General features: G+C 38.3%; 1 protein-coding gene across 12 annotated transcripts in view; it reads left to right on the forward strand.

Moving 5' to 3' along the window:
* Window positions 1-14,925, forward strand: part of trioa (trio Rho guanine nucleotide exchange factor a) — a 130,671-nt gene that overhangs the window by 104,695 nt on the left and 11,051 nt on the right. For 6 of the 12 annotated variants that reach the window (XM_089123116.1, XM_089123120.1, XM_089123117.1 and 3 more), the window contains 23 exons: window positions 119-188; window positions 275-364; window positions 476-568; window positions 647-758; window positions 837-1,027; window positions 1,101-1,202; window positions 2,138-2,167; window positions 2,286-2,437; window positions 2,592-2,691; window positions 3,704-3,947; window positions 4,036-4,331; window positions 5,038-5,208; window positions 10,186-10,281; window positions 10,975-11,123; window positions 11,210-11,276; window positions 11,361-11,464; window positions 12,021-12,090; window positions 12,183-12,272; window positions 12,416-12,508; window positions 12,601-12,651; window positions 13,579-13,656; window positions 13,748-13,939; window positions 14,033-14,258. In XM_089123116.1, the coding sequence (XP_088979242.1) occupies window positions 119-188; window positions 275-364; window positions 476-568; window positions 647-758; window positions 837-1,027; window positions 1,101-1,202; window positions 2,138-2,167; window positions 2,286-2,437; window positions 2,592-2,691; window positions 3,704-3,947; window positions 4,036-4,331; window positions 5,038-5,208; window positions 10,186-10,281; window positions 10,975-11,123; window positions 11,210-11,276; window positions 11,361-11,464; window positions 12,021-12,090; window positions 12,183-12,272; window positions 12,416-12,508; window positions 12,601-12,651; window positions 13,579-13,656; window positions 13,748-13,939; window positions 14,033-14,258 (2,867 nt within the window). The remainder of the gene's footprint in view (window positions 1-118; window positions 189-274; window positions 365-475; window positions 569-646; window positions 759-836; window positions 1,028-1,100; window positions 1,203-2,137; window positions 2,168-2,285; window positions 2,438-2,591; window positions 2,692-3,703; window positions 3,948-4,035; window positions 4,332-5,037; window positions 5,209-10,185; window positions 10,282-10,974; window positions 11,124-11,209; window positions 11,277-11,360; window positions 11,465-12,020; window positions 12,091-12,182; window positions 12,273-12,415; window positions 12,509-12,600; window positions 12,652-13,578; window positions 13,657-13,747; window positions 13,940-14,032; window positions 14,259-14,925) is intronic. The other 6 variants (XM_089123124.1, XM_089123126.1, XM_089123125.1 and 3 more) reach the window with 4 other exon arrangements.

Here is a 14,925-nt window from a genome sequence, read left to right on the forward strand (position 1 = left end):
TTGGTGTCCCCTTCAAAATTTGCTCTTGAGAATTGTTATGTTTATTGTCCCCCCCAACATTTTGATGAAATTTTCGCCCCTGCTCACGTGTATCGATCTTCTTTCTGTCTGTCACCAGTATATTCCTCAAAGAGCTGGAGAAGTACGAGCAGCTTCCTGAAGATGTGGGCCACTGTTTTGTGACCTGGGTGAATAGAGTTAATTGTGTTTGAATACTAATATTGTACCTGCTTCTTTCAGATCATTAAAAAATGCATGTCTTTACTTTCTGCAGGCTGATAAGTTCCAGATGTACGTGAACTACTGCAAGAACAAACCCGACTCCACTCAGCTTATTCTTGAGCATGCTGGAGGATATTTTGACGTGAGAAATGTTTCTGTTATGATTAATATATTGCATTTATTTTGAACAATCATCATGTCTTCCTGCAAGTTACCATTTTGAATGCCAAGTGTATCGATGTTCCTGTTACAGGAAATTCAACAGAGGCATCGTCTGGCCAACTCCATCTCATCATACCTCATCAAACCCGTTCAGAGAATAACCAAGTACCAGCTGCTCCTAAAGGTAAAACATATGGGATTCGTCCCGGAAACTCACTGACTGGTTTGATTAAAAGCTCAGTGGTAATTCAAGTGTTTGTAGGAGCTCCTGACGTGTTGCGAGGAAGGCAAAGGTGAAATCAAGGATGGTCTGGAGGTCATGCTAAGTGTTCCCAAGAGAGCCAACGATGCCATGCACTTGAGCATGCTGGAAGGTCAGCGGACACACATAGACGTGCAAACACACAAGTGAGGCGGATGCAACGGTTTCTTATTAAACTGAATGTCTTTAGGGTTTGACGAGAACATCGAGTCCCAGGGAGAACTGATCCTGCAGGAGGCTTTCCAGGTGTGGGATCCCAAGACCCTGATCCGTAAGGGACGGGAGCGTCACCTGTTCCTCTTCGAGATGTCACTGATCTTCAGCAAGGAGGTTAAAGACTCCAATGGCAGGAGCAAGTACATCTACAAGAGCAAGCTTTTTGTGAGTTTCACAGCAAGGTTAAAGCTTTTGTTATGCAGCAGATCTCGTTTTAAATGCTTTGTTGTGACTGCAGACCTCTGAGCTGGGCGTTACCGAGCACGTAGAAGGAGATCCATGTAAATTTGCCCTCTGGATTGGACGCACCCCAACTTCAGACAACAAGATTGTTCTCAAGGTGACTCTCTCTCTTGCTCTGTTGAAAAGCATGGCAGTGTTTTGCTCTGACTTTCTGTGTAGATTGTCCCCTTTGCATTTTAATAAGTAAAAGGGAAATATCCACGTTCAGTGTGAAGAATCTTTCCACGAAAATAATTTACTATCCCAGTTTGTAAAAGCAAGCTTAAATAAAACGGTTGACAAAAATGCATTTTTCTTCTTTTTTTGCTTGCTTTTACACACTGAGGGAAGAATGTCTATTATTTTCTGTAGTAATGGATAGCATGCCACAGAGGATGTTATTGTTAGTTTACATTACTTTATTAAAATTGAAGATCTCAGGCTGAGAGAGTGCTAGCGAAAACAAAAATGAATCTGTATCAATCCTTGACACTGATTATGGGGTAAGATCTGAGCACTCGCTTCTCTGGTTCTCACTGCATGTTAAAAAAAAGTGCAAGGAAACAAAAAAACAAGAATAGTCTCTCTAGTCTCTATGGTAGTGACGTGTGTGTATTGCAAATGGCTGCTGTCTCACAGTAGCTGTTCATTTCCTGCATGCTGCTTTCAAACTGTAAAGCTACCGTTTCAAACTTTCTTCAGTGAAATGTGTAATTTACTGTCGGCTTATATGTGGTTTACTGTATGTCTTATCAGCCAAAGAAAAACACTCAGCTTAAATATATACACACACATAAGAGTTTATATACTTTTTGATTTAAAAGTAATTTTAAATTATAGTTATTAATCACAATCAATGATATTCTAACTAGATTTGTATTGATAAAGTTCAAAAACCATTCATCAAAACCTGTTGGCAAAATTGGCTCGAAATTATCACAAAACATGTTTATTAATGTTGTCCCTGTCTTTCTGGCCTCTGTCTCATGTAGTATGATATATGGTACTTTATAAAGCAGTAAAACCTTGTATATTTCTATATTTCAAATGAAGCTAAGTCAGGGATGCAAACATGGATCCATGGTGAGTACGGACACACAGTTAACCCACCCTTAGTTCACCATAGAACAGGAAAGAAGTGTGTACTCTTACTCAACACTGTGTTTGTCTCTGTTTTCTTTCTCTGCACATATAAACACAGGCGTCCGGTATTGAGAACAAGCAGGACTGGATAAAGCACATCCGTGAAGTGATTCAGGAGCGCACTGTGCACCTGAAGGGGGCGTTGAAGGAGCCCATCCACATCCCCAAAGCCTCCACATCCAAACACAAGGGGCGCAGATACACCCCCAGGCCAGTGAAACTTCTCTATTCTTACTTGTAAATTTTAAAAACGTTTTTTACCCCTCAGCTTAATTTTGCCCTTGCTGGATTTGTTCTTTCTGAAATGTAAGGACTTGTAGTCCTAGACTAGGAGTTAATTTCCTGTGTGTGTTTATGTGTGCAGGGATGGAGAGGATCTGGACAGTCAGGGTGACGGCAGCAGTCAGCCTGACACCATCTCTCTGGCCTCCAGGACCTCACAGAATACGCTGGACAGTGACAAGGTCAGGATACACATCCTGCCTATGAAAACAAGTTGATCTCGTCCATAAAATTATGGAAATGTTTGCAGTGTATTGTTTATAATCTATTATAGGGGTGGGGGGAAAGATCTATTCTTATATGCATCACGATGCGGACTTGGACGATTCTGAATCGATTCACAAATATCAAAAATCGATTCAACCTGTTTTTTTGTTTGTTTTTTTTTTTTTTATAATTCATTCAGATTAATTAAACACTTTAAATAGTGCAGCAATTAACATTTTGTCAGAACCTCAAGTGAATTGCATGTTATTTTTGTTAGTTGTCTGTTAGTGAGCTCTATTTGAAAAAAAAAATATGTGATTCTCAATTTATCCAGAATAATGCATAAAATGTATTTTAGTATTTTTCACTTTTCATTTCGATTTTTTTTGTGTCATTTTTAAACAATATTTTAATATTTAACGTTATTATTAGTAGTTTTATTAATTTTAGTACTCAAACTTATTGTATCTCAGGTAGCTGCCAAGGCAACAAAGTTTTTTATCTAATGTTTATATTTTATTTTAGCCGTATTCCAATTACGGAAATTTTAAAATCTTCAAACATCTTGTCAAGTACATAGAAAATGTAAGAAATTGAATTCTTATTCACAGACTACACACAAAGCAAATGCACCCATGAACTTTAAGTTGCGTAAGAATGTGTAATTCGTTGCAAATATGCTTTTGCTCTAACAATGCACTATAAATAATTAAGTCAAAACACAGTAATTAATGCTTTATCATACTAATTATGTAATATTATTTCAGGGCAGTTTTCTCATCATATATTTTGTTCATGCTGATGGTTTCTTTGCTACGTTAATGTCTGAATGGTTGAATCTCATTTTTTTTTTATACCATTCCAGGCATAGTAAAATGGACTAAAATGAATGAATAAATATGATATGGAAACATATTGACAACATTTGAAGAACGTTTTCGTCTAAAGACAAACACTATGACTAAAAACATGTCTTTTTTTCTCTAGTTATCAGGTGGCTGTGAGCTGACAGTGGTCATCCATGACTTCATGGCCGGTAACAGTAATGAACTGACGGTGCGGAGAGGACAGACAGTGGAGGTACTAGAGAGGCTCCACGATAAGCCGGACTGGTGTTTGGTGAGGACCACGGACCGTTCCCCTGCCCAGGAGGGCCTGGTGCCCTGTGCCACACTCTGTATCGCCCACTCCCGCAGCAGCATGGAGATGGAGGGCATCTTTAACCACAAAGGTGGGCGCATCTCTGAAACGCTTGCCAAAAATCATCCCAAGCCTATTTCAGATAAAAATCATGAGCATATTTTTGTATGTTTTTCCAGACGCGCTCTCTGTGTGCAGTAACGATGCCATCTTGCCAGGCTCTTCTGCCACCCTGCAACCAGGTCATGTGATGGGCTCCCAGAGTTCCCCTGGGCCCAAACGCCCTGGCAACACATTAAGGAAATGGCTGACCAGTCCTGTGAGAAGACTCAGCAGCGGTAAAGCCGACGGCCACGTGAAGAAGCTAGCACACAAACACAAGAAGAGCCGTGACGTCAGAAAGAACGCTGACCCAGGCTCGCAGAAAGACTCGGACGACAGCGCTGCCACGCCACAGGATGAGACTCTGGAGGAGGTTGGTGCACTTCCTGTTTTTTTTTTTTTTTCCTATGTATAAACTGACTACATTTATTATGTATAAACTGACTACATACTTAGTATATCTGAGTAAAATGGCTTCTCGACAGGAAAGAATGTAGGGCGGGACTTGATTTTGTCAATTGGGAATTGATTTAATGGTTGTGGTTTGCTATTGGTCGATCTCATGTGGGTGAGAGGTTGCCCCGCCCTCGCGCCGGTAAACGTCATCAGAGAAGAGAAGTGACAGTGCTGTCATCAAAATAATGATGTGCACTTGTAAATACTTTATAATCAATACTTCAATATTCCATTAATTGGACTTGTCCATTTTGAATTCATGGTAACTTAAAAAAAAAAAAAATATTTGTATTAATTGAAAAAATATATAGATATTAGTTGAAAAAGAGAAACTAACACTAAAATTATTAACAAGAAATAAATAAAAACTAAAACTGAAATAGCCTAAATAGCAATATTTAAATAAAAAATAAAAAAACTAATTAAATGATAAAAGGATTGTGTAAAGTTTAATTGCAATGTTGCCCAAATCGAAATAGATATAAACGCAGTCATTTTCAGTAGGGACTTTACCTCATATGTTTTAGCTTGTTTCAGTTTAGTTCAAATATTATCCATACTTTTCAAAGCTGACTTTCTGTTTATGTAACCTAATGCATGATTTCGTCCCTGATCCTCCACAGAGGGTGCGTAACGAGGGTCTGAGCAGCGGCACCCTCTCTAAATCATCATCATCAGGTATGCAGAGCTGTGGAGAGGAAGAGGGAGAGGAAGGAGCTGATGCTGTGCCTCTTCCTCCACCCATGGCCATCCAACAGCACAGCCTCCTCCAGCCCGACGCACAGGATGACAAGGTGAGCCGCTCGTGATGCAGCAGAGCGGGGGACTGAGGAGGAGGGTTGGTGCGCTAGTTTGGACAATTTTTATTTGATTTTTTAATTTTTTCACTGCCAGCCTTAAACCTCATTAGAGATCCTCAAACCCATTCAAACTTCTGTGTGCCAGCGCTTGTATCTCCTCATGGGATATGCAGTCCTGACTGTGACTACAATGCAAGCACTGTAAATCTGTTTTTCTGATCATATTAACCTTGATCATAAAGAATCTTGTCATCTTGGCCCCATGACACCTGGCATTAACATGCAAGCCTTTTGGATAATCCTGGATGGATTCTTATCATATTTAATAAGGGTGGAATGTGTTTCTTCACCGTTAATCAATAATTTCTGATTACTTATCAAATTATTTCATTGGATTACTCTTGTTTATCTAATTTCTTTGCCCAAGAGAGCAGTTTTCCCCCTTTTAATCCTAGTAACATTACTGAGGGGGTTATAATCAAAGGAAATGCAAGAAATGACTAAGCATTTTTATCTATTCGTTTGCAATTTTGCAGACATATCTGTCAAATCACATGATGCAATGGAATGCTGTAAATGCATTATCTCTTTAATATCTAGACCAGTGGTTCTTAATCATGGGGTCTCAGCAAACTTTCATACCTGGCTTATTTGTTTTGGAACCTGGTGCATTTTCCTCCTTAGTTTGGTTTGTTTAGGCATATATGATCTCAGCAATTGGTGAAAAAGACCAATCCGATTCAATGGACCAACAAACTTAAAGGAGTAGTTCACTTTTAAAAAAAACTTTTGCTGATAATTTACTCACCCCCATGTCATTCAAGATATCCATGTCATTCTTTCTTCAGTCGAAAAGAAATTTAGGTTTTTGATGAAAACATTCCAGGATTTTTCTCCATATAATGGACTTCAATGGGAACCAAACGGTTCAAGGTCCAGTTTCAGTGTAGCTTCAAAGGGTTTTAAACGATTCCAGACAATGAATAAGGGTCTTATCTAGCGAAACAATTGGTCATTTAAAAAATAAATGCAAAAGTTTACGTTTTATAAGCACAAATGCTTGCCTTGCTCTGTTCTGTGATGCGCGTTCGTGACTCTGCTGTTCGAACTCGTTCATCAATATGAACGAATCTTTTTTTCGAGTCATTTGGTTCATTCAACGAACAAAATGACTCAAAAAGATTCATTCATTTTGATGAACATGCATCAGAACAGAGCAAGGCGAGCATTTGTGCTTATAAATCTTAAACTTATTTTATTTTTGAAATGGCCGGTGGTTTCGCTAGATAAGACTCTTATTCATCGTCTGGTGTCGTTTAAAGCCCTTTGAACCTGCAATGAAACTCTCATTTGGACCTTGAACCGTTTTGTGCCCAGTGAAGTCCATTATATGGAGAAAATCCTGGAATGTTTTCATCAAAAACCTTAACCCCTTAACGCCCACTGTCGCAAATATGCAACAAACCATTTGACTCAGTCAACCAGCCGAGATAACGTCTGCATTCCCCCAATGCCGGTTTGTGCATATTCACTACGGACCTATGGACCTTCGACAAGCACTTGTTTCAAAGTGACGGACTTATTTCCTGTTTAGGCACGAGGATTTCTCCGATCAGGAACATTTGCAACATTTGCAACATACCAAATTGACCCCAAATTGACCATTAATGCCCGCTGTTTCAGATTTGCAACATACCAAATAGACTCCAAATTGACCATTATGCCCGCTGTTACAGATTTGCAACATACCAAATTGACCATTATGCCCGTTGTTGCAGATTTGCAACATACCAAAATTTCTATTTATTTGTTGTGCAAAAATGAAATTGATAATCTCAACATTATTTACCATCTACTTAAAGGCAAAAACACACATAAAACATTTTTTTTATATACAGCTATATAAATTCAGACGTTAAGGGGTTAATTTTTTTTCAACTGAAGAGAGAAAGATGTGGACTTCTTGGATGACACGGGGGTGTGTAAATTATCAGCAATTTTTTTTTTAAAAGAGCACTACTCCTTTGACTTGTATTACCAAATCTTAGTCCATTTAGAAATGTTGCCTTGTTAAAATGAACAGAGCTAAGAAGAATCTGCAACATTGTGACAATTATTTTTATTTTCCCTCAATAACCTTTTTTTTTTTTTTTGAAGAACTTGTAGTTCTTGAGACTTCTTGAATCACAAAATGAATTGTGGTTAGTTAGGCCACGTTTACATAAATCCAGGTATTTAGAGAAACAAATATTTCCTTTGGCCGGAGTTTTTAGAAATAATCGTTTTCTGTGATAAAAACAGGGTTTTCGTGTAAATGACAGGCCATACCGCATGGAAATATCTGCATTTTCCCTTCGTGTAAACGGGGACTCTGTTTTTATATGTCAGCACTCCCAATTTCTTTAATAAAGAAGTCAGATATTGTGTTGAGAACCACTGGTCTATACACACTCCGAATCCGAAATGCATGTTAATGCCAGCTTTGAAGGGGGTCCGAGAGAGATGGAGAGGCAGATTTTTCCTTGAGTAGAATGTAGTCTCCTGTAAAACGGCCACAATAGGATGAAATGCTGAGTTTAGCTAGTCTCATCGCTGCTCAAGAACAGCTTGTGACACTAATTTGTTTTTCTCTTTTGTTTTGTTTGGGCTGTATTGTTTACCATAGCATTACGTTGATTTGTGTCCTGTCTTTGTTTTATCTCAGTTCCCATATCTCTCCATCTGACTCCTCCCTTTCTGGCCTCCCTCCTTTCACTTCATTTCTCATTGCTTTCTTTTCTCATAACCCCCGGCTTATCAAAAGACCCGAGACCCCCTTTCTTTCTACTTTTATTTGCTGCCTTTTTTCGTTCTTGTTTTTTTTTGGTAGCGATTTAGAAGCCGACCACTTCCTGAGAACTGTCACTTTTGAAGTAGTGTTCTTTTCGAAGCAGATTCCTCATTTTGGTTTGATTGTACTTTCATCTAGACAGAACTTCCTCTTTCTGTTGTTTAAATCTGTTTGATTTAAACTTAGAAACACAAAATGCCCTTACTCATCCCTTTTCATTTTTTTTTTTCCTCTTCTAGTTTTCTACTTATTTTACATTGTTGGTTTATATACGATTTATGATTTAGCCCCATCTTTAATCGATTGTCCTCCTAGCGCGCTGGTTTTTGATCGGACTGGGTTCCTCGAACGCGTTCAAATGCAGAAAGACGTGTCCAGGTATATCCGAACGTCAACATCAGGGAGATGTGATTTAGGTAGAAAGAGGGTCATGTGCCTTATACAATGACTCTGAAGTCTCTCAGAGCCCACTCTCACTCTTTACCCCTCTAACCAACCCTCCAAACTCCGCCCATTCACACCCCTCCCCCCTCCCCTCTGTGCTTATCCCCTCATTATCCACTCTGCTGTCTGATTGGCCTGTAAAAGCTAAGCAGACCTGAGGCCACACCCAGACACAAATTGGAAAGTCTGGAAGGCACAGCAAGGGTGAGACTTTCTGCTGGATTTCCCTCTATTTCTATTTGATGAATGTTTTTGATTGCCAGTTTTCGAACCTAAAGTAAAGAAACCCTCCGCCAGAGTCCGGTGTCGAGCATCAAGCTATTGTCAACCTGAAGTCTTTTTTTGATTGTTTGTTTTTTAAGACCCCATGAAATGCAGCAGGTTTCTTTCCTCTGTTGACACATGTCCTATTTCGGTCTGTTTGGCTGCAAGACTAGGACTGTACATTTTAAACATGTATATCTTCTAAAAGTGTATTTTTATCAATGCATATAGAGCTGTAACACATCACATGGAATTAAAGCCATTTTGATTATATGGGGCTTTTTTATGAATAAATGGTTTTGGTTGAAATCAAACTATCTCTATAATTTTCGACTTTTCAAAACTGATAAACTGCACCAGAGACTGTTTGAGAGTGCAGATTTTGTATGTTTACAATGGTGTGATGCCAGACACATAATAATAATGTTATTACCATTAGTTACTGATGCATCCAACATAATGCAGTGAAGCTATTTTAAAGGAGTTGTTCACTTCTGAAAAACTTTTGCTGATAATTTACTCACCCCCATGTCATCCAAGATGTCCATGTCTTTCTTTCTTCAGTCGAAAAGAAATTAAGATTTTCGATGAAAACATTCCAGGATTTTTCTCCATATAATGGACTTTATTGGGTACCAAACGGTTCAAGGTCCAAATGAGAGTTTCAGTGCAGCTTCAAACTGTTCAAAGGGTTTTAAACGATTTCAGACGATGAATAAGGAAGCGAAACGATCGCTCATTTAGAAAAAAAAAACAAAGTCTAAGTTTTATAAGATCAAATGGTCGCCTTGCTCTGTTCTGTGTTACTCTCCTGTTCGAACTCGTTCATCAAAATGAACGAATCTTTTTTCGTGTCATTTGGTTCATTCAACGAACGAAATGAGCGAGTTGACTCTGGAAAAGATTCGTTCATTTTGATGAGCGAGTTCGAATAGCAGAGTCACAAATGCGCATCACAGAACAGAGGCGACAATTTGAGCTTATAATTTTTTTTCGCTTGATAAGACCCTTATTCATCGTCTGAAATCGTTTAAAGCCCTTTGAACAGTTTGCAGTTTGCACTGAAACTGTCTTTTGGACCTTGAACTGTTTGGTTCCCATTGAAGTCCATTATATGGAGAAAAAATCCTGGAATGTTTTTATCAAAAACCTTAATTTCTTTTCGACTGAAGAAAGAAAGACATGGACATCTTGAATGACATGGGGGTGAGTAAAATATCAGCAACATTTTTTTTTTAAAGTGAACTACTCCTTTAAATGCTGCGATAAAATACAAATTGCATTAAATGTCTTTGAGGGCAAAGACAATAAACTAGTGCCTAAATCCATGCCTGAATGAATCCTGATAACAGTTTAGCTCCATATGGCTCGTATTTCCTTTGTGTCATTTAGTTTGGCTTTTTTTCCCTCTTTCACTCTCTTTATCTCTGCAGACTTCTTCCCGTCTCTCCGTCCGACCCTCAAGTTCTGAGACTCCCAGCGCTGCAGAGCTAGTCAGTGCCATTGAGGAGCTGGTCAAAAGCAAGATGGTAAGAAATGCACAGATGGATATGATATGATAAGATAATGCAAAATGTCTGCAAAGTTACAAAAATCACGTTCTTCCTGGAATGAACATGTCACAATATTCCTAATTTATATAATTCCTGACCAAGGCATACGCAAAATAAAGGGACAGGGTCTGACTAAGTGTTGTTATTACTATTATTGTTAAATATTAAACTTATTAAAGGATTAGTTCACTTTTAAAAAATACTTTTGCTGATCATTTACTCACACCCATGTCATCCAAGATGTCCATGTCTTTCTTTCTTCAGTCGAAAAGAAATTAAGGTTTTTGATGAAAACATTCCAGGACATTTCTTCATATAATGGACTTCATTGGGAACCAAACGGTTCAAGGTCCAAAAGACAGTTTCAGTGCAGCTTCAAAGCGCTTTAAACGGCACCAGACGATGAATAAGAGTCTTATCAGATTTAAGTTTTATAAACAAATGCTCGCCTTGCTCTATACTGTGATGCATATTAGTGACTCTCCTGTTCGAACTCGTTCATCAAAATGAACGAATCTATTTTCGAGTCATTTCGTTAATTTTGGCTACTAATCCTTTAATAACCAAGCATTATATAAGAACTTTACTAAAAAAAAAACATAATATTTCAAGTAGCTTACCCATCATATTATTTGTCTGATCTGATCTGAGGGTCTCATGTCCACACAGGCTCTGGAGGACCGGCCCAGCTCTTTGTCTGTGGAACAAGGGGACAGCAGCAGCCCCTCTTTCAATCCATCAGATAACTCCCTGCTCTCCTCCTCCTCTCCGATCGATGAAATAGAGGAACGCAAGACCGGCTTCCTCAAGAGACGCCAGTACGTCATCGTGCTCTCAACCTCTCTCTGTTACTGTCCTCATTCATTTTCAGCGCCTGTAACACACCTCCCTTTTCTCCTTTTAGTTACATCCTGCTGGAACTGATCGAGACGGAGAGGGACTATGTGAGAGATCTCAGTTTGGTCGTGGAGGTAAGTGCGTACTATTCACTTGATGCTGAGATATTGATATGGGATCATGTGACTAGATGTGACGCTGTGTTGTGCGTCCGGCAGGGCTATATGACCAGGATGAGGGAAGATGGAGTACCAGATGATATGAAAGGAAAAGACAAGATCGTTTTTGGAAACATTCAGCAGATATATGACTGGCACAAAGAGTATGTATCTAATCTGTGATGTATTATGAATTCGAATTGTATTAAAGAGGACCTATTATGCTTTTTTACATTTCCATCTCCCATTTAGTGAGTAGTGTTGCTGTTTAAGAATGAAATAGGTCTGCAAAGTTACAAAAATCACGTTCTTCCTGGAACGAAAGTGTCACAATATTCCTCATTTAAATAGTTCCTGACCAAGGCATGCGTAAAATAAAGGGGCGGGGCCTGATTAAGTTAATTTGTAGTGTGTTAAACTCACGGTTATGGTAAAGGGCGGGACATTTCCCAAACACGTTCGAAGCGGTTGACCAATCACAACACACTGATCCAGCCGACCAATCAGAGGAGGGGCTTTTTCTAGAGACAGACACTAAATAGAACGTTACTGACAGCTGCATCAATGTAGGGCATAATAGGTCCTTTTTTAATGATAGACATTGATTGGAAAAAAGATTTACAGCATTGTCTGATAATTTAAGCAATTTTGTGGCTGTTCATTTCATACTGTAACTATTTTGAAGAGAGATGAAACTAACTGCAGTCTTTCATATTTCAGTTTCTTCCTGGGAGAGCTTGAGAAGTGCCTTGAGGACCCTGACCGGCTGGGCCCTCTGTTCCTCAAACATGTACGCCACTTTTGAGCTCTTTTTAAGCAAACAATCAAACTTGCTCTTATATTGTAATTTAATATTGTTTGTGATATTTCCATGCCTTTCAGGAGCGACGGCTGCACATGTACATTGTTTACTGCCAGAACAAACCTAAATCTGAGCACATTGTCTCAGAGTATATCGACACCTATTTCGAGGTGCGTATCTTAAATCTGTATTTATACAGCGTGTATGTCCTTATTACATACATTCTGCATTAATATCAGTATACCACCAAATATAAACCACCAAGAACATCATGAAACACTTCCAGCGTCAAACTGAATCACTTCTCTTGCAGGATCTGAAACAGTGTCTGGGTCACAGGCTTCAGATCACTGATCTGCTCATTAAACCTGTTCAGAGAATCATGAAGTACCAGCTGCTGCTTAAGGTCTGTCCATCGACTGCATCTCACTGCTTTACACCTAATGACACTTCTTAGTCTCACCATGATTCTGATGCGTTCTGTTTGTTTGTTTACAGGATTTCCTCAAATTTTCCAAAAAAATTGGAATTGATTCAGTGGAATTGGAGGTATTTTATTTTATGTTTAAACGTTATTCGGTAATACTTTACTTGAAGGGGTGTGCATAAGACTAAGATGACACCTTCATAATCATGACATGACATGTTATGAATATGAAGGAAGTTTTATGCATATCAACTGTCATTAAGCGTCATTCGCTCAGTTATGACATTTTTAATGCAAATATCACATTGTTTGAGATGTCTTTATGACATCTCGACATAAACCAATACATCATAACCTCTCAGTGTCTTTGTCATGACAGCTTGACATTACTAAGATAACACAACCTGTCATAAACATGACATAGCAGATGAATTATCAAACTCAAGAAACCACCCAAAAATGAAAATTCTGTCAGTATTTACTCACCCTCATGTTGTTCCAAACCTCTATGTGTTTATTTGTTCTGCTGAACACAAAGGACGATATTTGGAAGAATGTTTTAATCAAACAGATCTCATTCCCCATTGACTACCATAGTATTTTCCTACTATGGTAGTCAATGGGGAATGAGATCTGTTTGATTAAAACATTATCTACAAATCTTCCTTTGTGTTCAGCAGAACAAATAAACACATAGAGGTTTGGAACAACATGAGGGTGAGTAAATACTGACTTTTCATTTTGGGGTGAACTAACCCTTTAACTTAATTTTATGTCAAGTTGTCATGACAAAGACACTGACAGGTTATGATGTATTGGTTTATGTCGAGATGTCATAAAGACATCTCAAACAATGTCATATTTGCATTCAAAATGTCATTATTGAGCGAAAGACACTTAATGACGGTTGTCGTAAACATGCATGAACCCTACTTCATATTTATTTCATGATTATGAAGGTGTCATGTCAGTCTTATGCACACCCCTTCAAGTAAAGTTTTACACATTAATCTTTTCTATTCTATACTGATGATGTTCTTGTGTTGTAGAAAGCGGTTGAGGTCATGTGCATTGTACCAAAAAGATGCAACGACATGATGAATGTTGGTCGACTCCAGGGATTTGATGTAAGAACTCGTTTATGTCAGGCGATTATTATCAAGAAGGTGTTTTACGTTTGAACGGATGGATTAAACTCATCTGATCGGTCTCTGACAGGGAAAGATCATTGCTCAGGGGCGTCTCCTCCTGCAGGACACCTTCATGGTGGCCGAACCGGACGGAGGCCTGCTGAACAGGATGAAGGAGAGAAGAGTCTTCCTCTTTGAACAGATTGTAATCTTCAGTGAACCTTTAGATAAAAAGAGGGGCTTCTCAATGCCTGGCTACCTGTATAAATACAGCATCAAGGTACAGGCGTCCTCATCCGTCTGTTTCTTGGCATCTGATTTCTTCTTGAGAAATAAAAGAGTAACTAAAAACGTTATGTTTGTGTGTGTGTAGGTGAGCTGTCTGGGGCTGGAGGACAATGTGGACGGTGACCCCTGTAAATTCGCACTGACCTCCAGAACGTCTAATAGCAGCAAAGAGGCGTTTATCCTGCACTCGAGCCATCCTGGAGTACGACAAGTCTGGATGCTGCAGATCAGCCAAATCCTGGAGAGCCAGCGTCATTTCCTCAATGGTACAGCAACCAGCAACACTTACGAGTATAAAAGTAGGTCTTTAGGTGCGGTCATAAATGATGTTTAACATGCATTTAATACTAATAAAACAATCCAAAAAGATCCATTCCCCTGTTATTTTAAGGGCTGAACAATTTGAAGAATCAATGTTTGCTATTTAAAAATGTGATTATTGTTGTAAATATTATTATTCATAAATGACTATTTTTATATATCAATTTGCCTATAATAATAATGATAAATTAAACAAAATAAGAAATATATTACTATTGTATTAAAACTTTCAGTGTAAAATTAAAATTTAAATAATTTATAAACATACTTTTACTCATTATTAATTCGTTTTCATTCATAATACATTAACTTATGTTCATTTAAAATGTCACAAATATATTAGTTAATGTAGACATTCATTATTATTGTAGGTAAATGTTAGTGTTATACGTTTTGTCCATTTTAAGGTGATTCCTAAAGCTGTAACGAATGCTAACAATTTTTAACTTCATGATAAAAATAATTACCAGAATCTTCTTGGCTGTTATACGGGGAGTTCACTTTAAAAAAAAAAAACTTTTGCTGATAATTTACTCGCCCCCATGTCATCCAAGATGTCCATGTCTTTCTTTCTTCAGTCGAAAAGAAATTAAGGTTTTTGATGAAAATATTTCAGGATTTTTCTCCATATAATGGACTTCATTGGGAACCAAAGTT

This window comes from Pimephales promelas, chromosome 18 (genome assembly GCF_988280905.1).
Source record: "Pimephales promelas chromosome 18, fPimPro1.hap1.1, whole genome shotgun sequence".
Lineage (NCBI taxonomy): Eukaryota > Metazoa > Chordata > Actinopteri > Cypriniformes > Leuciscidae > Pimephales > Pimephales promelas.